General features: G+C 41.5%; 1 protein-coding gene across 2 annotated transcripts in view; it reads right to left on the bottom strand.

Moving 5' to 3' along the window:
* The window catches only part of LOC122809059, a 632,045-nt gene that overhangs the window by 223,350 nt on the left and 383,456 nt on the right, over window positions 1-25,239 (bottom strand). For both annotated transcript variants that reach the window (XM_044080272.1, XM_044080273.1), the window contains exon 2: window positions 23,907-24,008. In XM_044080272.1, coding sequence (XP_043936207.1) covers window positions 23,907-24,008 — 102 coding nt within the window. The remainder of the gene's footprint in view (window positions 1-23,906; window positions 24,009-25,239) is intronic.

The following is a 25,239-nucleotide window of genomic DNA, read 5'->3' as shown; positions in this document are numbered from 1 at the left end:
CATCCCTCCTTGCAAAAACTCAGTACCCATTAACTACCACATAGGTGGTAGTCTACTTAACACCGAAGGTGTGATAAGAGACCATGGGACACAGGTGGACAGTAGTCTCCCCTTTGATAATCACAGTGCCACACTAGTCATGTAATCTGTCTACATGGCACACATCATCACAAAAGGTGTGTCATCCAGGGAAATATAGGTCAGTGTTCTCCTCTACTCCACACACATAAAACCCATTATAGAGTACAATGCCCCATGTGGTATGTACCTCACAAGACATCTACAGCAACTGGAAAGGACACAGACATACCTCACAAAGAGTAATACCAGCCTCAAACAGATGCCCTATGCAGACCGTCTCACAAAACCACAGCTAGACTATGTCACATACCACCTACCCAGAGGTGACCTCTGCCTAACATACAAAGCTATGTCAAACCCAGAGCTGTTGGACATGCTTCACGTAAACAGATCACAATCCCTATGAGCTACACGCTCTAGGGACCTAAATCCTGTCACCTCAATAAACAGCACATGCTGGAGGGATAGATTCCTATCTCAGAGATATCCCATACTCTGGAACAAACCACCTATCAATAGCAAACAAAGCTCTTAATTAGCAGTCATCATATATAATCCTGATGATTGTATGTGAGATAGGAAATACACCCTGGGAATCACTTCTGTGGCTCTGCTTGACAGGGCCATGTGAAATGAAATTACCTGTGTGTCAAAGGTCAGGGCAGTGTATGGCTAGACATCTATAGGCCCTAGGGCCAATAGCTTATAACCTACCTATGAACCGATACATACCCACATGTACTTGTTGCAATAAATGTTATGTAAGGTTGACTGAGTGTGATGGTGAATGTGTTGGTGAATGTGTCAGAGTTCTGTATATGTGTGTTAGCTAAGTGGGAAACTGTTTCTGTCATGGTATTATGTGTCCTAGCTGTGATCCCAGCAAAAGATGTGTATGCTATTGCTAGGCAGAAAAAGCAGTATGCCATATGGTCTGACGTAGTCCGTTGGTGTTGACTGGAGTGTCCCATTGTAGGCTACAGCAGTACATGTATGCTTATTGAGTGTTACTGCTGGTGAATCCAACCCCTGTATGAACTGTAGTACTACCTGAAGCTGTATGCCTAAACAGTACAGTATGGTGTATGTCCACATTTCTTGGAACCACTGTTATGTGTGTTCCCCATAGTCCTCACAGATGACATACCTCGGGCATAAGGTTTTGTAACTACTGACACATAGTGCTGTATGGTACACAGGTAAAGGTCATGTGGGTTGCCATACCTTTGTGTCTGGTATGTATGTCTGATGTGTGTGTGTGTGTGTATGCCTGTACCATGGCCTCGGTCATATGTGTGTTACAGGTGTGTAACTAGCAACATGTATAGTCTAGTACAGCAGTATGCCACCTATATTAATGAATGTGCACATATGTTAGACAGGGGTTTTCCATCAATGACTAGTGTGGTATACTGGTAATACTGTAACTGGACTTTACAATCATTGCAATGGATTACATGTTATGTTATGCATTAGCTTGATATATACCCCCTGTGGCTAGGTGGTGCATTGTGTCACATACAGTGTGCCATGTACTGTTGTATAGTCTTAAGTACTGGTTTATCTTTGTTGCTGTGCAAAACATGGTTTGATATATAGAGTGTGCCAGGCACTGTCAGGCAGTTGTAGGTTGAGCACTGATATGTGGTATTGAAAGTGTGTATCCTCTGACAGCCAATAGGTTGCTATATATGGCAGTTAATTGATATCTGTATTTTAGAATGTTAAGTGTGCCACTTGACTTGCTCACACATATTGTTTCATTGTCTTCCAGGGTCATGGCCTACCATCGTAATCCCTCATATAGCCCAGCAGAGGAGGAAGTGATTACAGCCACCATGGTTCAGCACTACGCCCTGCTGTTCTCAAGAATCAGCCAGGACCAGCATGAGCGGACTGCACTGTGGCAAGATCTTGTCTGTAGGGTAAATGACATAGGCATGCATAACCGGACATATGAGCAGGTACACCGTCACTGCAGTGATTTAATTCAACATGTCCAGCAGCGTGCATCTGATATCCGTAGACAACAGCTTGCCACAGGTGGTGGGGTAGCCATCCATCCCCCCCTCACCAGAGTGAAGGAACTGCTCCTGAGCCAGGTGGCTCCTGGCCAACAACAACAACTAACATGTATCATCATGGAGGCCAGAGCCACCCAGCAAGTTGACACGGAGCATGCAGGTAACATGGCATAGCTGTACACTACTGTTACCTCTATTGGTAGATCATGCTTACATGAGATGTGTACTGTGTAGTTAGAAGATGTGGTGCCTAGTGTTGTGCAATAATAATAATTAGGAATATAATCTGCAGGCCTGTGACTGTCAACAGTTGTACTACTGTAAGATTGCAAACACACAGTAGCAATGCCACAATTGTTGCCACTGACAAACTGTCTCATATCCTTGTAGGTCCCTCTGGTGTGACAGCAAGGCAGCAGACCCATGCTTGTGAGTGCGTTCTACATTTAACATTGCTAATTAAATGTGCATGTCATAGGTGAGGTGTAGGCCATGTACACGTCACACACCTGTGCATAATGCATGCTGTGCATGTTTGCTGTGAGACTATGCACATCTCAGTAACATGAGTAGCTGCCTCAAACACATGCAATACACAGAGCATCCTACACAATTGTGGCAACAGTGTAGTGGACATTGGATAGGCAGAGTCGATACACATGCGCACAACATACAGAACTGTGTCATATGCAGTACACATTAACATGCTATACATGGCGTATTCAGACACACACTGTAAAGTCACACTCCAGTATCCCAAATGTCATCCACACAGCACACATAATATACCTGAGGGGTAGAGGCCTCTCATGTGGCTGTGTGACACTCTTCAACACATAACACATTCATGTTAGGCAATGCCCCCTGTTGGGCACCTTACAAACCCATGTAACAACTGGCTGTGAAATGGTGAATGTAGCCATGGTACTGCAGTTCAGGTACAGCATGCTATGTGCCGGTCTGGCACACATTAGTAGCCTTGAGTGACCACATGATGCTGCATGATGATGGCTCATGGTACTACACTCCATCCAGTTACAGTGGCCACAGTACTACACATATCATTAATTGCTATGCACCTCAATGTTGTGTGTGTGCAAACATATGCACCTATACACAATATGCATAGCAATCACCATTTGTACAAAGTGACACACATATGTCTTGTAATGCTATTGAGTGTATAGGTCACATGACACATTGTGTATGTGTGATGTTTAATGTTGCAGTTGTGTTGTAGCATGCCATGTCATGGCTGGCACTGCCATGTCCACAATATGTCCTGCACTCACCATAACCATTGTACAATGGCTATGTTGAGCAATGGTATTCCATCAGGTATAAATGCACCACTCATCCTGTGTGTATACATAGCATGCATGTGCTAAACCTGTGTCCACAATTATCTGCTAAAGACACAGACGCTCTAATCAGAAATGGATATCTATGTGACACTGTCATTGGGCCACATATCAACAGTACACAAGTGTCCACCCCATCCATGCACACAGTCATACTGCCAATACATCCATCACCAATGCCCTTAGCTGAGGGATAGTGTACAGCCGACATTGGCCAGGACAGTGTGGTATCTATGGCACATGCATCCTGACACAGCAGCCATACCCAGATGTCTGGAAGGGTACCACATAGGCAGATGTCCAGGGGTTCTCGTCGGAGCACTGCTGCTCATCATGCCACTGGCAGACGTACCACAGGTCTTACAACCTCACGCATGTTCCAGGCTGTCATGGAGGCACAAGCATGTATGGAACGGTACACCAGACAGGGACTAAGGGCACAGAGGGCACATAACACCACCATAATTGACAGTATCCGTGACCTAGCAGGTGCCATCCAACATTACACTGAGGTCACTGATAGACATTGGGGTGAAACATTAGATGTCCTCCGCAATGTCATGTCCATGTGTCAGGACAGTGTGGGACAGTTGAGTCATCGACGTGGATGTATGCCAGCAACATCAGCAGCTGGCAGTCACCGCAGACGTCCCTCAAGTCACAGCCGCTCCCGTAGTTCCAGTACCAGCCCCAGCAATGTTGAGGGTGGGCTGTCTATAGACCGTCCTAGAAGACCACGTGCACGTGGCTCTGGACAGTCCCAGCAGAGACCTGGGTCCAGTGTACATCCATCTACCTCTGGGGATAGTACCCAGTCAGGCTTAGTACCTGATAGTGTCAGTAGCACCTCTGCCAGGCACAGGTACCATATCCGTGGCCAGAGAGGGTGATCTGTAAAGCCTGGCAGGTACAGTCTGTGGCTGTCCCACATATACCTGTATATGGCAGCCACATGGTGGAACTGTGTGCATGCAGACACACACACACATAAACAAGACACCTAGGGCTAACACATACCCGCACACATTACATCAACATTGGCCCATAGCAGTACTCTAGGCCCTCACACACACACACACACACACACACACACACACACACACACACACACACACACACACACACATACATGTCAATTGTATGGCTCACTGTAGGCCTCTGGCAAACCAACACACCCTGTGCATATGATGAAATATGTGCCACCTCCTGTCATCTGTAACATCGATGCAGGAACAGGCTACCATGGTGCTGATGCACAGGGTGACTTTATAGCAGTATAGCAATGTTAGCATGTTGTCAGCAGTAGAGTGTAATGATATGCTTGAAGGTGTAGCTGAGCAGGCATGATGCATTTAAGCTATGATTGTCAATGTAGTAATGTTTGCACCAGGGTTAGTTCCAATAGTGTATTGTCCTCCCACGTGCCACTTGGCTGATGTGTGTAGTATTGGCAGCATGTGTTAGAGAGTGGACAGTATGTGTGGGATGTGTGTGGCACAGATTTGCAGGTGTACGTTTGTGAACATGGTGGAGGTGCACTGTCTGCATGTATGTGCATAGTGGACACATGACCAGGGTGACATGCCCTGCATTACACAGTAACACTCCATAGTTTCTATTGGTGGCCAGTATGCATTGTACTACACACATTTCGGAACTTGACTACACATGTGTGTATGACATGGTTTAACACTGTGCTGCGGGTGATACTGTTACTATTTGTCATTGTTTTGCATTCTGGTAGTATACATAACTTCAACAGCCTGACCATAACCAATCATTAGATGATGTCTTGACAACTGACACACAGATGAAGGACACACAGTAACATTTGGATCCTTCAGGTACTATACTATGCCAGTAACCAGTGGTATTCACCTGCACCCATTACTGAGACCATTCCTGTTTGGCATATAGCTCTCTTAGGTACAAGCAATCACAGTAGGGATATGTCCATCCATGTCTGGTAATGCATACTGTGGCCTATAATGCATTCTCCAGATGACACACGCATCCTCCACAAGGGTATCACACAGACAGATCCCTGTTGTCAAACCCATGCTGTAAAGCTATAAGCCAACCAAAGCATAGTCATCCACCTTTACGGAACATAGTATCCCCACAGTACCACATAGGTAGTGGCCACCAACATGAAGAACAGGTACAGATGTCTACATGCAACCAAGTGGTACGTCATCTCTCCTTTGATAATCACATTTCCAAAGGTATTTTTAAATCCCTCGGTGGATCACATAAGCAATAAGGGGTCTGCATGCATATCCACAAAGGTTGTTGTACACCTATAATGAATAGCCATCATTGACAGCCTTTGCTGCATTTGAACAGGTCTGACATATACCTCGGCCATAAACCCTCACTCCCACAATTCAAGAGAAACCGTAATGAGTGTGTGTGACACGGTTGACCTAGGCCAGGGATCACTGCAGTGGCTGGCCTTGTCACAAGCATACACATGTGACCTAAGGTCTGGAAAGCAGCAGCACACTCTGGAAAAGATGACAGATGTGTTCTTGGAGAAAGCAGGGTTCCCACACATGCAATAATTGAAGTCACATGTACGTATATGTATTTGCCACACAGCTACCTCACATGTGCAATGCACATACTGTTGTCATACTGATATGTCATACAGTAGTAACAGCAAAACCCACAACAGATTGACCAACAGTGTCATACACGCACTCACCAAGTGCAGGATTCAAACCCCTACCTAACTACTTCATGATACTAAAGGAGTATGCATTAACATGACACACTATACACATTACTGTGAGCTCTCTTTTCCACAGGTATATTTGTAGGATGGTGACATTGTCAGACCTGACAAAGAGTAGTATACCACTTTTAAGTGTCTCACACACACTCGTCAAGTGAAGGATTCAAACCCCAACCTAACAGATTTCTGATACTGCAGGAGCATGCACGTACACAATGCGCTATATACATTAGTATGAGTTCTCTTTTCCACATGTATATTTGTAGGATGGTGACATCATCAGACCTGACAAAGATTAGTATACCACTTTTAAGGTGTTTGAGTACTCTCCAAAAAGGTTGCTCCTCTCCAAGGAGATCACACACAAACACTTGTCAAGTGCAGGATTCAAACCCATACTTAACTGGCTTATGATACTACAGGAGTACGCATTTACAGAACACACTATACACATTACTATGAGCTCTCTTTTCCACAGGTATATTTGTAGGATGGTGACATCATCAGACCTGACAAAGATTAGTATACCACTTTTAAGGTGTTTGAGTACTCTCCAAAACGGTTGCTTTTCTTCAAGGAGATCACACACACTTGTCAAGTGCAAGATTCAAGCCCCTACCCAACTGGTTTATGATACTACAAGAGTATGCATTTACACGATGCACTATACACATTACTGTGAGTTCTCTTTTCCACAGGTATATTTGTAGGATGGTGACATCATCCGACCTGACAAAGATTAGTATACCACTTTTAAGGTGTTTGAGTACTCTCCAAAAATGTTGCTCCTCTCCAGGAAGATTACACAGATACACTTGTCAAGTGCAGGATTCAAACCCCTCTTTAACTGGTTTATGATACGACAGGAGTACACATTTACACGATGAGCTATACACATTGCAGTAAGCTCTTTTTTTCCACAGGTATATTTGTAGGATGGTGACATCATCAGACCTGACAAAGATTAGTATACCACTTTTAAGGTGTTTGAGTACTCTCCAAAAAGGTTGCTCTTCTCCAAAGTGATCACACACACACACACACACACACACTCTTGTCAAGTGCTGGATTCAAACCCCTACCTAATTGGTTTATGATACTACAAGAGTATGCATTTACATGACGTACTGTACACATTAGTGTGAGTTCTTTTTTCCACAGGTATATTTGTAGGATGGTGACATCATCAGACCTGACAAACATTAGTATACCACTTTTAAGGTGTTTGAGTACTCTCCAAAAAGGTTGCTCTTCTCCAAGGAGATCACACACAAACTTGTCAAGTGCAGGATTCAAACCCCTACCTAGTTGGTTTATGATACTACAGGAGTATGCATTTACATGACGCGCTATACCCATTACAGTGAGTTTGCTTTTCCACAGGTATATTTGTAGGATGGTGACATCATCAGACCTGACAAAGATTAGTATACCACTTTTAAGATGTTTGAGTACTCTCCAAAAAGGTTGCTTCTCTCGAAGGAGATCACACACAAACTTGTCAAGTGTAGGATTCAAACACCTACTTAACTGGTTTATGATACTACAGGAGTACACATTTACACGACACACTATATGCATTACTGTAAGCTCTCTTTTCCACAGGTATATTTGTAGGATGGTGACATCATCAGACCTGACAAAGATTAGTATACCACTTTTAAGGTGTTTGACTACTCACCAAAAAGGTTGCACCTCTCCAAGGAGATCACACATAAACAGACACACACACACACTTGTCAAGTGCAGGATTCAAACCCCTACCGAACTGGTTTATGACACTACAGGAGTACGCATTTACACGACGTGCTATACATTACTGTGAGTGCTACTTTCCACAGGTATATTTGTAGGATGGTGACATCATCAGACTAGACAAAGTGGGTTACATTAGGTGACATTGGGTGGGCTACATAGAAGGAATGTCTAAACACTTTGGCCATGTGATCTTCAAAGGAGAGTTTACTATCTAACTGTGACCCCAGGGCCTTCATGACTTTCTCCGTACATACTGGAGTACCACCTATGTGGCAATTTGTTTGCACTTTGTTTTAGCCAAAGGGGATGACTATGCATTCTTTGGCATTCTGCTTGGGGCATTGTTTTGACACCAGGTATCTGTCTCTGTAAGCCCCTTCTGGAGGATGTGTGTGTCAGCCATAGAGTCGATTATGGACCACAGTTAGCAGTCATCTGCAAACCTGTTCAGCCATACTCCTCCCATGCTTGCCTGTACCTCTGAGCAGTGTCTACTGAACAGGTGGGGTCCCAGGACTAAGACCTGTGGGATGCCATTTGTGACTGGCTTAGAGTCAGACATGGCACCCACAACTCTGAACATGTGTGTTTCAGCTGTGAGCCACTTGGCCACCCATCCTGTGACATAGCTGTTAATGTTCAAGCTGGTAAGCATGACCATGATGACAGAGTGGGGAATGGTGTAAAAAGTCCTTAGTGAGATCCAGGTGGGCTGTGTGGACTACTTTCACCTCCATCTATGTCCTTGGTAACTGTTTGAAATAAGTCAACTATCTTTAGGAGGCAGGATCTGCCTTTAACAAGGTGAGGTTGTGTAGAGTCCAGTGTCTGGAGGTCCCCAATGTCTCTGTTTATGGGTTCCATGACATTTTGCTCAATAGCTTTGTAGACCAGGCTGAGTAGACATATAGGGCAATGGTTTCCAGGTTCTGTTGTGGCACCCCCTTTGTGGAGCTGGATGACTGTTAGTGTATGCCATTCTTTGGGTACATAGCCTGTGGTATGATTGAGTCTGGGCAGTGAATGCAGGTGAGGGTGTAGTTCCTTTTGGGCCTAGTGTAAGACGCAGCCTGGGACATCATCCAGTCCCATTGATGTTGTGTTCTTGGCTTGGGAGAGGGCTGTCTTTACCTGCATGTCCATGAAGTCTGGGGCTCTGCATCCTTCTGTGATGGACACAAGCCCTTTTGGGGTTGATGGGGGGAAGTTTACACTGAACTTGTCCCCCAGGATGTGGGCAATGAAAGTTGGTTCAGTGTATTTCTTGCCATTTGTCAGTAGCTGACAGCATATTTGGACGTTGACATCTACATGTCTGGTATAGCTACCACAGGATTTGTGGTTGTTATTCTTACATTCCTTGGCAATTTGTCTTTAGAAACTGTACTTTAATTATTTTATGAGCGATCATTGTTTCTTCCTAATAATGATCAGTGATGACTTTCCTTTAGTGAAGTTGTCTCTATCAGGTGTTAGTTTCCTCCTTCTGTTGTCTAGCTTATTTATGGGCAATGACCACCAGATTGTTTTCTTATTTTTGGAGGAGTGCATCTTGGTTTTATTTGTGATGTCTCGATCCATGCATCCCTGTAGATGGGATCATAGGATGCACTTGTAAATGATTTGGCAGATTGTATACCATTATCCTATAGCAAAAGGGCTTTGGAACTTTCCACTTTGGTCTTGGGACGTGTGCAGTTTGCTTTTGAAAATGTCTTCACGGTGGTTTCATTGACTGGGTAGGGGGGCGGGATGTGGATGTCCAGTGTGATTACTTTATGATCTGATATTACCAGCGAGGGTTTTATCTCTGTTGTGGAACACTGGTGCCCCATGTTGGTGATGATCATGTCCAGTATGGTGTCACCTCTAGTGGGCATGGTGACCAGCTGTTCCAGGGTGCTTTTAAACTCTAGGAAACATTGGGCAAAGGACGTTGTACACAAGTAATTCTCCCACTCAGTGTTTGGGTAATTGTAATCACCTCATATAATGGTGTTTGATAGGACCGTTATATTTTCCACTGTTCTCAGGAATACTGAGTGAGGTTCCTGTGATAAGGTAGGTGATATGTAGCAGGCTACAATCTGATGAGCAGCTTTGCCCAATGTTAGTTGCACTTGCATGGTCTCCAAGGCCTCATGCTGTGCCACTAACCTGAAGGTGTGGGTATCCATAAGGTAAATGGGTATGCCCCCTCCTTTTGTATTTTACTCATGGTTTTGGGTCTGAAGGTCAGAGGGATTGTGAGTGTTTTATGTGGAGCATGTCCAACAGCTCTGTGTTTGACATAGCTTTGTATGTTAGGCAGTGAACACATCTGAGTAGGCGATATGCAAGGGAGTACAGATGGAGCATTTTGAGATGGTCTGTGTATGGCATGTATTTCAGGCCACCAGTGCTCTTTGTGAGGTATTGCTGCAGACTTTCCAGTTGTTGTAGTTGTCTTGTGAGGCACATAGCAAAAGTGGCATTGTACTCTATTATAGTTCTAGTGAGTGATGAGTAGTGGGGAACAATGTCCTCTTCTATTCTGCATGAGACACATTTTGTGATGAGGTGTGCCACATAGCAAGGTTTCCTGACTACTGTGGGGATGTGATTATCACAGTTGTGTCCAGTGTCCACCTTTGACCCAAGGTCTCTTGTCACACTTTCAGTGTTAAGTATACTACCGCCTATGTTGTAGTTCTTGGCTACAGAGTTTTTAACAAAGGGGATGACAATGCACCTTTTGGCATTGAGCTAGAGCCCATGGCTTTGACAACAGCCATCTGTCTCAGTGAGGCCCTTTTGTAGGATGTTCACATCTTTAGTGTTTACAATTATGGCTCCTAGTTTGCAGTCCTCTGGAAACTTCAGTAGCCACAGACCTTCCATGTTAAAGTTTACTTCAGGGAAGTAGATACTAAACAGGACAAGACACAGGACTGGACCTTGTGGTACTGCACTCATCACTGGTCCAAAGTCATACTTGGAGTCTGCGACTTTCACAGTGTGTGTTCTGTCAGTACGCCTGTTGGCAACCCATCTTGTGACATAGCAATTTATACCTAGTTTAGTGGGTTTATCTATATTTCCAGAGTGTGGGGTGGTGTTGTAAGCCATGGCAGGATCAACATAGGCTGTGTGAACCACCTTACCTTTGTCTACGGTTCTGTTGACTGCTTCAATGTCATCTATCAGGTTTAGGAGACATGATCTGTATTTTATAAACCCAACATGGTTGTGGTCCAGGGTTTGGGGATTACAAATGTAATTTTTTATATGTTGTATGATGATACATTCCATGGCCTTGAAGAGCGGTCTCATCAGGCTAATGGGGTGCTAGTTCCTGGGGCCCGTGGTGTCTCCACCCTTGTGTAGTGGGATAACCGTCACTGTGCACCATTCAACAGGCACAAAGCATGAGGTGAGGCTATGACTGCACATGGTACGTCAGTGTGGTGCCTGTTCGTTCTGTGGCTTGTGTGGAATACAGCCTGTGAGGTTATCTGGTCCCATGGCTGCTGTGATACTGGCTTTGGAGAGTGTTTTTTACCTGTGCAGCCGTGATGACAGCAACTTTGCAGTCTTCCATTATAGAGATGTGCTCTTTCATGGGTGAGAGGGAGGTAAAGTTAACACTGATCCTATCTGCCAGGATGTTGGCAATATCAGTTGGGTCTGTATATTTAGTGCCATTGAGCTGTAACTCAGAAGAGATCTGAGTGTAGCCATGACATGGACCTGTCTGTTGGGCAGAGATCTCCTGAGTAGACAGTATGCAACAGAGTACAGATTGGGTTACATTCAGTCTTGTTGCATGGGGCAACTGTTTAAGGCCAGTAATCCTCTTGTTAGGGTACTTCAGTGGTCTTTCTGGCTGCTGAACGTGCCTAGTCAGATTCATCGCAAGTGTGTTGTGGTACTCTCTGATGGGTATGATGACTGATGAGTAGTGGGAACCTCCTTTGACCTACATGCACAGACCTTGGCAGTTTGTGTGAACACATGGCATGATTTTCTGACAACTTTGTGAATGTGTTTCTGGAAGTAGAGATGTCTATCCACATTTGTCCATAGATCCCTTATTATCACCTCCATATTTGGCATGTGTGTGAGCATGCCCAGTATGGCCTTTTAGTATGTTGTTGCCTGACATTTGCTTTGTTTATTTAAGTGTGTGAGCATGCCCAGTATGACCTTTCTGTATGATGCTGAATGTACTCCACTACATTTGTTGGAGTGTGTGAGCACACATGGTATGGACATTTATACTATATGTGTATGGAAAATTAAGTTGTATTTTTACAGCAGGGCTCACCTTTGTGTCATAGATCAACAGGGATCATGCTGTGCCTGCAGGGTTTCCATGAGGCACTTTGCATAGACTTATCAACATTTCTACATACAGGGGAGCAGCTATTCTTTGTACATTTCTACCCGGGGACACACCTGATTGTTACTGTGGGTGTACATAGGATGAGGGGTCCATCTGACACTTATACACATTTGCTAGGCCTGCACTGCTATGTAAGGTACACCATTTCAGTCTGTACTGTTGCCTATCGTACTGGCTTGAGGCAAACTACTGTACTACACATCTTAGCATCCAATGTTACATATATTAGATTGCGACTTCATAGCCTACACAACCCACATCACACCGCCTGGCCTGATGTTCTCTGTCTGCATAGGCCTGTGGGGGAGGTTACCCATATGACTCTTTAGGGGCATGTTACAGCATTTCTTTGTGTTTGCATTACTGTACAATTGTCCTGCTGTGTCTGTGCTACTGAAATGCTATCATGGTTAGTGGTTCAGTACTGTGACTATAGTGCACTGTATCCTGGGTTCGAGTCCTGTTACTGCTTTTTACTTTCAAGCTGGGCAGACCAGACTGCTTAAGGGACAGTAAAGCTAATATGAGCATGTTTACCTGACTTTGCTCAACTTTTCCCGACGTTGCCCAACATTGCTCAACATTGCCTGACGTTGCGCTAGTTGGCATGGGAAATTTTGTTTGTATACACTACATGTTGGTAAAAGCTGCTTAGCACTACTTTATATTGCTTAAAACATGGCAATCATGCCTCAGGTGGTGCTGCAGGGCTGCTTATGTAGGATGCACATACTACACTCCCTATACATGTTTGGAAACAGGTAGTGTCAAGTTAGGCATGCCTTTTATTTTATGTGCGAGTCAGAGAGAGGTTTAATTTCCAGAGTTCCTACTGAGCCAGTGTATGTGCTATGCGTTGCCTCTTTGCCAAGGCCAAGGCATACTGGGCACTCCTCCATCTGCCTACTGGGGCAGGCTCAGGTTGTTCCTCCTCTGAGTCATGCTGTGCCTGTGCAGGCCTTGGCAATGGTGGGGGGCTGTTTGGCCCTGCCCCATGCTGTTCCCTCTGCAGCTGTTTTCACAGGATCATATTGTGTAGCATGGCACATACCATGACAATTTGGGTACATGTAGTTGGTGAGTACTGCAAGGCTCCACCAGATGTGTCCAGGCACCGAAACTGTGACTTGAGCATCCCAAACACATGCTCGATTACATTTCGTGTTTGTGTGTGTGCCTCATTATGGAGTTCTTGTTCTGGTGTGTGTGCATTTCTGATGGGTGTCATCAGCCACGGCTCCAGTGCATATCCTGCATCCCCCACTAGGTGACTGTCAGGGATGTCTCCATTGGCAAATGTCTGGTATAGCTGCATCAGATGCCAGATATAGGAATCGTGGTAGCTTCCAGGGTATCCAGCACACACATTCAGTATTATGCCCTGGGCATTGCACATGACCTGGCAGTTGATGGAGTGGAAGCCCTTGTGGTTGATGTAGGCCCTACCCCGCTCACCGGCTGGTGCTTTGATGTGTATGTGCGTGCAGTCAATTGCACCCACTTACCTCAGAGTATTCCGCTATTTGCTGGAAGAGACGCATATTGCTGGCCAATACCTCACGGTAATTGGGGAAATATACATGATCACTGACATGTGCTGACATGGCATTCAGGAACTGGTGCAGTACCCTGGATGCTGATGCCTGTGAAATCCCCATCATATCAGTAATTGGTCTCTAGAAGGTACCTGTTGTTAGTATTCTTAGGCCAACACATACCTTGGTTTCCACTGAGATGGGTTCCCCTCTGTTGGTTCTGTGTGTGAGGCGTGGCCTGCACAGCTCAACAATTTGCTGCAGGAGGTCTCTGTCCACTCTATAGCGCTCCACTATCTCCAGCTCATGAAGCCCCTGGTAGGTTACCCTGGGTCTGTACACTCTTCTCCGTCTCCTCACTGTGGGTTGCTCAGCAGCATTCACAATGGCACCACCCTCAGCATCTTGCACATGTTGCCTTATAATAGCAATGGCAGCCCCTAACATTTTTTGTCTCAGTTAAGCTTTTTAAGTTTTCACTTCTCTTTGTAGACTGCAGTGTTGCAGTGTTTCTGAGAAAAACATGGGGGAATGTTGTTTGCAGAGTTTTAAGTGCTGGGCTGGACTAGTGTACTGCCTGTGTAATTGGCTGTTTCTGATTGATTTTACCTGGTAGCTCTGCTGTTCTCCTTGGTTAACTTCCTACTACTTTTTTCCCTTCCTTTTCTATTTCAGGGGGCAGTGCCACGCAAACAAGCACAAACACGCGCACACGAGTTCACACGTGTGCACACAGTCTTATACAGGCTTAAACAGGCGTAGGTGGGTGTACATGCATGCACACAGGCTTAGATAGCCTTACACAGGCTTACACAGGCGCACACATGCGCACACAGGCTTAGACGGGTTTACAGGTGCGCACACGCGTGCACACAGTGTAAGCATCTTTGCAAGAAACTTTAGTGATATCCACGGCGTACACCTTTGGTTTCTGGGTTTCAGTTAAGACAACTGTAGACACGCCTCTTCCAGTCCTCAGTAACTTTCAGCAAACACATGCCACTCTGCTCCAATAAGCTTACAGCGTTTGATACATACCCCCTCATGATGTCACCTATTTTCTACTCTGTTACTCCCCTAATCCTACTCTTACACTCTAGGGACATGGTTCACATGGCAGGGAAAATAGGGATTCACTATCCTTAGCCTCATTTGCATAGGATTGCCTAGTAATGCTTGGTTACATCTCTCAGACTGAGCTTCCCCCCTTAGCAACCACTACTCAGTAGCCATGTTGTCTTCAGTCTGCCATTCACCTGCATGACAGATGAATATTTTTAATAAAATGCCTATTTTTGGCTTTTATTTTTTTGCTGGTTTTTAGAGCGCCGCACGTTTGCGTGGCACTGCGCTACACTTAAACATTGGAGATCGGGGGAAAAATATTTTTTATTATTTTGCAACAGATAGAAATGCCAATGGCCTTATATTTGGCCATTGGCATGCTTCCTCAACTGGATGCATCCTTTATTTGGAGCTGTCATAGCTCCGTTTTGCTATTTGCAGACCGGTACTCCGTTACCAACTGAGTACATTTCTGCAAATAACACTACTCTTACTCAGACAGGTTAGTGTTTCCTGGATCGCAAATTTACCTCAATTGCATAGCTTTCAGCAGCAAATGAGGTCATTTGCATACCATGATGCTGTCCGTGCAAGAGTAGTTTTAGGAGCTCTCATGCACACCCCTGCCGGCTGTTGCTGGATCGCTCGGCAGACATATTGGCTGTCTGGAGTCTTACTCTACTCTTAGACTCCGTGCAAGCCTTAATGAATCCGGCCCTGTACACATATATAGATATATATATATATATATATATATATATATATATATATATATACCCGTCAATTCATCCACAACTAAATCATTTTGAGTTATTAATTGAAAAGGAAATGAGAGAGGCCATAAAAACAAATAAAGTGATTTCTAATTTGACAAAGAAAGAAAGGGATTTATTAGAACAAATAAAGTAAAAAAAAATTCCTAAGAGTTATGAGGCCTGATAAGGGAGGGGAGACAATATTTATGTATACCATTATGCATGAGACAAAAATGATGACCATATTAGAAGACAACACAAAATGTGAGAGTGTCAATCAATGAAATTAATATAGCTAATAAAAGAATATACCTAGTGTTAAAAGAGTTATTAATATTATATTTATGTATATTTCTTTACAATGATAAACCAAGAGTCCCTTCTATAGTTGGTATCCCAAAAGTACATAAAAATGCTACAGACCCACCCCTTAGGCCTATAGTATCTGCTGAAGGTTCAATTATGGCCCCCTTGCAACTTGGATGTTAACATAAGAAATTATCAATGGAAGGACACAGTATACTTAAAGATTCTTGGAATCTACAAAAATGTATTAAACCTGACCTATATAATGAGAATATGATTTTTATAACTATAGATATAGTAGATTTATTAATATCCATACCCCATGACCAAGAATATGGTGGTTTAACAAATAATGAGTTTCGTATTAGTTTGACATTGATGGAAATGGTGTTGAAAAACAATTTTATACATTTTGAGGGGGAATTTTTCCAACAACTCAAGGGTGTAGCAATGGGAGCTAGATGCACACCCACATATGCTAACTCATGTTGGGAACAGAAAAATATTTTTAACTCTGAATATGTAGGTTGTTGGAAATTAAACAGACATTGCCTAGATAACATATGCATGTTATGGATAGAAACTGAAGAAAAGTTTATAGATTTTTTAATTACATTTCTAATACTACCAATTTTGTGAAATTCACTTATGATATTAACTATGGCCAAATTAATTATCTGGATCTTACAATTCAAAAATATAATGGTAAATTTAAGTCTATGTTCTTTAGAAAACCAACTTTTTCTAACTCATACCTTTTTTTATACAAGTGGACGTCTATATTATCAAAAGAGAGGGTAAGTAAAAGGTCAGTTTGTGAGAGTGAGCAGAATGACTTCGGATGACAAAGACTTTTTTAAGGAATGTGAATTTTTGAAGGATATGTTTAGGGAGAGGGGGTACCCTGAGCAGTTAATTGATAAGGTCAAAGAAGAAGTTATAAATGGTAGGAAGGATAGGTTTGTCCCATTGTTAGGAAAGGATGGCATGAGTATTGGTTTACAAAAGTGTACCTCAGATGAAGAGAAAATTTCATAATGAGAGGGCATTTGTAATTAACTATGATGTTGACGCTGAGATATTAAACATATTATGGAAATAGAATGGGCTAGGTTTGCAAGTATATCAGACCTAGACAACATTATTTTTAAAAAGCCCTTAAAATGCATTTTAGAAAGAGTTCTAATATCAAAAATATTATTGGGAATAACAAAAATAAAATTATTTTCAATGGACAAAGAAAGACAGGTACCTATAAGTGTGGATCTTGCCCACAATGTCACTATATACATAATGGAAACAGTATACACACACACACACACACACATATATATATATATATATATATATATATATATATATATATATATATATATATATATATTTTTTTTTTTTTTTTTTTTTTTGAGGAAGAGATAACCTGGTAAAGCATACAGTTATGGTAAATGTAATACAATTAGGCTAGTGTATACTGCATTATGCAATCAATGTGATGCATTTTATACAGGTAAAACCAAGAGAAAGTTACAGAAAAGAATACACAAATATAGATACAAGATCAGGAATAAGAATATTAATAATGCTCTTTTTAAACATAGTTTGACATGTAAAGATACTTAATCTGTATTTTTTTATACTGGAAACAGTAATAAAATACATTGGGGGGGGGTCATGGAAAAATTATTTTAGAAGCCAACAAATTCAGGGCTAGATGAAATGGCCTCCCTGGCCCCTGTTTTCAAGCTTAGGGCTGCACAACTATGATTAAAAAAAGGCCACTAGATGGAGATTTAACATAATAAAATGAACAACTCTAGTATCTATAGCTATATCTATCTGTTTATTTAAGCTAGAGGGGTGGGAGTCTCCTCCAATGTCAAGAGGTTGGATGAGGACAACCCTCTGTGAAAAAGATTTTTGTTAAATTTGCTGAAAGGGGTCTTTGGTGATTTTTTATACCTAATGGTATTCAGCACAAGTGGCTTCAGGGAACTGACATAAATCTCTTTATAATAGTATCCTATCCAGCATTCTAATCTCTCTATAATGTTGTTTTTTTTTCTTAAAAATTAAAACTATAATCCATTAATCACCATACAATGAAATAAACTTTGTTTTGTTCTCCTTTTTTAATTTTCTTCTTCCCAATCCCTCCACCTTTCTTTCTCCTCCACTTATTTTTTTTTTTAGTTCTTCTACCTGTGCTCTCTTTTACTAGAGACTGCAAATACTGTAAATGTTGTTCTTTCAGCTTTTCCCGGTTAGGGGTTGCCACAGTGGAACTCCAGTCTGCTAATGATTGCCAGTAGATTTTTAGGGTGCCAAGGTGCCACCTCGACGCCCAAACTTAAACGAAGGCACGCCCATTTATGCATGTCTTTCAAATGCCACTCGACCATGGGGAGGACATACAGACTCCACACAGAAGGCGCTCCAGCTGAGAATCGAATGGGAGAACCTCTTGTTGTGAGGTGACAATGCTACCGCTGCACCACCGCGATTTATTTTCAACATATTCATACAGATGTATGGTTTCAAGTCCCAGTCATTCTAGTTCTGACAATAACTATCCAATATTACCTTCTCCATTATTTTTTCACAACATGATAGTAGACTTAAGGGTCTATAGAACTCTGGGTTTGTCCCACTCCCTTTTCCTTTAAAAACAGGTTTAATAAGTGCATGCCTCCAGTCATTGAGGAATCTCACTATATTTATATGACTTGGTAAATAATAGCTATAATGGCACTGTAAGTTCTTGCTGAAGTGTTCTCAGGTCATTATTACTTATTCCGTCTCCTCCTAGTGCTTTGTTTGGAACCAGTTTGCATAGTTCTTTTTCAAAATAATCTATTTTGATTCCAGTATCTAAGGTTACCTGGATATCACTAGAAAAAATTATCACACCCCCCCCCACTTCTGTGGACCCAAATTGTTTTGCATAAGATTTTGTAAATACATCCATAATCTGTTGTCTGAGAATAATTTTTAGAATCTACACACAGTTTATTAATTTGTATGTCTTTATTCTTTCCACATCTTGTGTATCTATAAAATGGCTGCATTTAATTCCTTTAGGCATTTTCAAATATGGTTATACAATGTATGCTTGCCTGTTTATAATAAGTACTCTGCATATATTATCTAATCATTTCTTGTACTTTTCCATGGCTCTTTCCATGTGAATAAGCACTCTGCCTTGTTTAACAAAGAAACAAATAAACAAATGCATTAGTTTGGCAGGTGGTTCAGAGATTAAGCTGGCGAGCTGTAGTCCTCTTTGTACAAGATTTGATTCCCTTAGCCCTCATCTGCCTTCTGTGTGACCTTGAGCAAGTCACTTAACCAAACATTGCTCCTGGGATGCCCCCGAAAAGGGGCTGTGTATCCAGTGGGCTTACCTTGTTAACAAATAGGATTATTATTATAATAAATGCATTTATATAGAAGCGGCATAACCCCTCCGTTCCTGGAGTCTGCTTACATAAGTAAACTGCTTGGTATGCTTGTGCCCTTACTTGCAGCTTTTGCATATTATACTTGGTGGTTTATTTCTACATTCAGTACCAAAGGAGTCTTTTCCTGATCTGCATAGTTTAGGGTCACTTATCTGACCTGATATTCTACTTTAGAATTATTAGAGCTCAGGTGAAGTACTGTACACTTTTCTAATCACTCTTCCACTCTATTGGTTTCAGTGAGAGCTTGTGCCTTCATCTTCCGCAGTCACTTCTTAGTGTCATCTGCAGTTAGGCTAATCCTATTTTCAATGCCCTTTATGATTTCAAATATGAAAATGTTGAAGGGCATTAGTCCTAGAACCAACCACAGTGTAATCCCACTAACCACTGTTATATCTTTAGAGAATGTCTTATAACCATAGCCCTTTGCTTCCTGCCATCCCCCACACCGATTTAGTCAGCTTGTCTCCTACTCAAGGTCCCTTCAGCTAGCCAATCAGTCTCCTCTGAGGTACTTTGTTAGAGGCTTTAAACAAGTTATGACAGACAACATCAGCTGGGGTTATCTTTTCAAGCTCTTCTGTAATCTTTCATAAAACTAATTCAGGTTGGATTAGCATGATCTGCTTTCCATAAACCAGTGTTATTACCTACCCTGCAGTCTGCTGCTCTCCAGGAAAAAATAACTAGGCTTTCCATCAGTGTCTTCTCCATGACTTTCCTTGATATTGGGGTTAAGCTTATGAATTTATACTTTCAGGGTCATTTGTAACCCCCACCCCACTATGGAAGTCACCATCATAGCATTCTCTTAGTCCATCAGAACCTGTCATAACTGAGTAACTAACTGAATGGTGCATTCTGTAATTGCATCTGTAAGTCCATCTGCAAAATTCCTTAGGATCCTTTGAGTTTGCTTATGGTGCCCCATACCTTTTTTCTCTTAAACCTTTAAGTTTCCATTCTACATCTTCTCTTGGAATGTGACTGCCAGATGTTCTGTTTCTTCTCACCTTCTCCCTTCCTTTCTACTATTTTGTAAACATACGAACTGTAGGATACACCACGAGAAGTCCAAGGTTGGTACAAAGCTTCTTCTTTATTCCATAAAACATAAAACGAAGGATGAGCGCTTTCGCGTGCACCATGCACGCTTCATCAGATCATTATTTGGTTTTTGCTTTTGCTGAGAGGATACTTTGGGAGTGTTTAGCGGTATTATTCTTACACATTTCTACTATTTTGCAAAGACATAAACAATAAATTAATTGAAAACTTCTGCAATTTCTCCATTCTAAGTATAGTCTTTCCGCCTCTCTGACCACCCCTACATCTATTGCGTGATCTTTCTTCCCTCCTAAATAAAAACTCATGTCTTACTTATATTTGTTCCTTCTGCTACATTTATCTAGGCCTGCTTTTGTCTTTTTTTGCTGCACTGTAGCCATGTTTCTATCTTTCTCATACTCCTGATTACACTCTCCTCCCCCTTTCTTCTCTGTTGAATGCCACTTGCCTCTCTTGCCTCCTTGCCTTGCATTTTTTCCTATTCACAGATACTCTACCACTCTCATTAATTTAATATTCATCAATGCTGTAGTAATCACTGTTGTTTACATTTTCTAAGACTTAGTAAGTAACTGTGTTGTGAATTACTGATTTTTAAAATTTCCATTTATGAATTTTTTTCTGGAATTTTGTTTTTTTGTAACTGAATACACCCCTTTTCCTATTTTATTGGAATATGCAGAAAAATTAACTTATGAATAAAGGAAACAGGCAGACCTGAGATATCTAGTCTGATCTCAAACTAGAAAAAGTAAATAAAAGGATGTTAGTGGTGCAATTTCACATCATCCTATATTCAGAGTTAAAGAAGAAATATGCCCACAGGAAAACAAAAATACATTTTCAAAATATGCAAGATTAATGAATGAATTAATTAATTAATTAATTAATTAACTTAAATATCATATTGACAAGCAATATAAGATATGATAACTTCAAATAACTTTTCTGACGTCTCCTGCTTAAAACCCAAAAAGCCATTAGGATCATGAGGCCCTAATTTCATGGTCTGTGTTCATAGTTAAAATCAAGATCAAGCGAGCTGTTGCCCTTCTGCTTCATGGGCGATTTCTGTCCTCCCTGAGCTCACCTTAGGATACCTGCATTATTCTTTGACAGGTGTACTGCCCAATCAAACTCCCCATCTGACACTGTTCCCAGAGCAGGTTGCGCCCAGATGCCTGGGTGCTTGGAACCAGAAGCGACATCCCTGGTGTGGCTCACCTCCCACCTCACCAGGTAAGTGAAAAAATGATAAGAGTAGTGGCATTCACTGGCAGCCGAGACCTCCCACTTATTCTACACCTCTCATGTCTCTTCATAATGCCAGACTGGGGTCAGGCTCAACAAGGTCTTCTTTCCCCGCTAGTTCTGCCAAGCCCATTCACTTGGCTGTGGTTTTACTAGATAGTAGGTAGTGACAGTGTGAATCTCGTTCATCCATTCATGTGCATCACTAATTAGATAATGAGGCATTTGGCTACCTTAAGAGAATCTTAGTTACTCTCGTGGTTTACCCACACTTCACTGAATTCCTTCACTTTGACATTCAGAGCAGCTGGCAGTAAAAAAAAATAAATAAAACATATCATATATGAAAACATACTTACTTTCTTAACAAAAAAAAAAAGCTTCATCAATCTGACGTAAAACTACAAGTTTAAATACTCGGTCAAATATCACATGGTATAAAACATCCAAAAGGAGCTTAAAAGGTCATTGGAAAAGAATAAAAGAAAGTTTAAGATACCAAGCACTAAAAATAAAATCAGTATTTTACTGCTCTGTTTTTAAGACACCATATGAAATTAAGTGATGCATTCAGTTCAGACTTGGGATTGCGCTTCTATTTAATAATAAGTGACATTTATATTTGTATTATAGCTTAGTTTCATAGTCACTTCACCTTTTGCCATAAGCAACAGTGTCCAAAAACATAAAATTAAAATCTTCTCGACTTAATACAGCTTGTGGTGTACCTGAATAATGCATAACTGGCACATTTGTTTTCAGCAGAATGCACATGTTCATTTATCCTACTTCTTAGATTATATGTCATTTTCTCTGTGTAAAATGCATGACAAGCAGTACAACTAACCACATATACCAACTTTCATGAATTATAAATTAAATAACCATGTGCAGCGTAAGTACAATCTGTTGACATGCAATAAATATTTTATTGCCTGTATTGCATTTTACTTCATTTTATGTTCAAACAATGTAATAAAAATAGTTTATGTTTGAGTTTTCAATGGTAATATTTTAGATACACTACAGGTATTCACATGCCATTAAGTTCAAATAATGTAATAGAAATAGTTTATATCTGAGTTCTCAATAGTAATATTTTAGACATACTACAGGTGTTCACATGCTGTAAGCTTGCAGTTTGCCTGCTCAGTACCACTAGCCTGATTCTACTGCATGGATAAATATGATTGCTCAGAACCCTAATTCTAGCACAGAAAGTCCCACCCTTGTTTTAAGATTAATCCCAAACCTTTTTCTCTAACTATAAACCTAGAAGTCCCCTTTACTACCTAACCATAATCTCAAACTCTGCTCTAGAAACATAAACCTCATGATCTCCCCTAACCATAATCCCAAATACCAGTCCCTAAACCTAAAATGCCAAGACATTCCCTAACCCTAATTCCAAAATCTACTCTCTAACCCTAACACTAAAACTCAAAGTCTCTTCCTCACTCTAATCACAAACCCTGCTCCCTAACCCTAACCCTAACACTAAATCTCTCACTAAACCTAATCACAAACCTGACTACATAAATCAAAAATCCCCAGTCACACCTTAACTCTCCCCATCACTTCCTAACCATAATCCCAAACACCTGTCCTTAACCCCAACCCCCTAAAACTCCCAGACACTCACTAACCCTAATCCCAAACTCTGTTCCTTTACGCCAACCATATATCTCCCAAAACTCCCTAAATCTGACCTGTAAATTCCCAGTCATTCCAACTCCCTCCTTCAACTGTTGCAGTTATCTTGCATGAAGCTAAATATCTGTTTGATTGGCAGCCCATGGAAGCTGCTGGAACACAAGTGCCAGGCTGTAAGACTGTGGGTCATGAGTAGCTGGGACTTAAGCAAACTGAGGTCAAACCTAAAACTTTCTGTACTGATTTTGTGTGTGTGTGTGTGTGTGTGTGTGTGTGTGTGTGTGTGTGTGTGTGTGTGTGTGTGTGTGTGTGTGTGTGTGTGTGTGTGTGTATAGGGAGCAGAAGCATTAATAAAACAGCAACAGTTTTCAGAAGACTGAAAAATTAAACCCTCTTCAAGGAACAACATATGCCTCAGGCTGAATAAAAATTAGAAACTGCTTTACAACAAATAAAATAAATATTACCTGTGATCAAAACAGCATACAGTGTAAGCAGAATCAGAAATCCCTCCATCTTGCAATTAAACTGCATTCTTCTTAGGAAGTATAATGATGCTTGCTTCATACCTAAGCAGTAAGAAGAGCAAAACAACTGCTAGCACTTTACAGTCATACTGAGCAGAGATGCAAAACAATGACAACTGTAGTATGTTTTAAATACATATATTTATTTTTATCCAACGTATCTGTTTAGAGACTTTGACTGGAAGATTACAAGTAACAGAAAGAACACTCAGTCATAGGCCTCAGCCAGATTATGCTATCACTACATATCCCATGATTCCCATCACTTGAAAATACTACTATAAATATATTAGGGCCAAAAGTTTACAAATTCATTCCACCATCTATGAGTCTTATTCATTAGTAAGTACTTAGGAAGAACCTCAGAAAAACTGCAGAAAGGCACTCAGTGTCAATGTCTTAACATTGCTGCAGTCAGTTAAATACTAGAAAGAAAAAAAAAAACAGCTCTGAGTACTTAATATTACAATCCAAACATACATATGATTATTCCAAAACAAAGCAAAAAAGAGCAAACTACATCTATGGTCTTCACTCCTCCAGTTGATCCTCTTCATTCTATACACAACCTTCTCATTCCCAACTTTCTTCCTAGTTTTATTCTTTCTCCTAATTGTCTGACCTCCTACTTATTTTAAAAGGTGCAATATATTCAAGTTTTGGACTAGAGTTGGATCCAGCACTAGGCAAGCAGTTGCCACAAGTAAAAAAAAAAAAACAACTACACATCTTCTTTAAGTGCACTATCCCTGCATGCATGCGTCAACACACACGTCTACTATTTGTAATTCTGCACAGGAAACCGATCAGATATTTCAGTAAGGTGCTGGCACATTACAGCAAGCTGCTTGTGATGGACAAGAACAGTTGCTTACAATGGAACAGAACATTTCTGTCTGCTGCTGCACAATGGAGATCTGCAGTATAACATTCCACGTGTGTGTGTGTGTGTGTGTGTGTGTGTGTGTGTGTGTGTGTGTGTGTGTGTGTGTGTGTGTGTGAAATGTCCTAATTAAGAATGGCAGGTTAGTTAATTTAACTGGGCTCAATCCCTGTACTTTAGCTACAGGAGACAAGAGCCTGAATCCTCTACACCAACCACACCTCTCTACAAACCATACCTTCCAAAGAAATCTGGACAAAGCCTTAAATAACGGGGGAACAAACACTCAAAATAGGGACAGATTTTAAATATTGCTCTTATAAACTTAGAATGCTGCTAGAATAACAGGTTTTGTGTTAGCTTGCGTTTTTCTTAAGGATATGAATTCTG

This window comes from Protopterus annectens, chromosome 8.part0, assembly GCF_019279795.1.
Source record: "Protopterus annectens isolate FY-2018-M chromosome 8.part0, PAN1.0, whole genome shotgun sequence".
Lineage (NCBI taxonomy): Eukaryota > Metazoa > Chordata > Ceratodontiformes > Protopteridae > Protopterus > Protopterus annectens.
The sequence above is the reverse complement of the archived record's forward strand: the minus strand, read 5'-3'. Positions and strand labels throughout refer to the sequence as shown.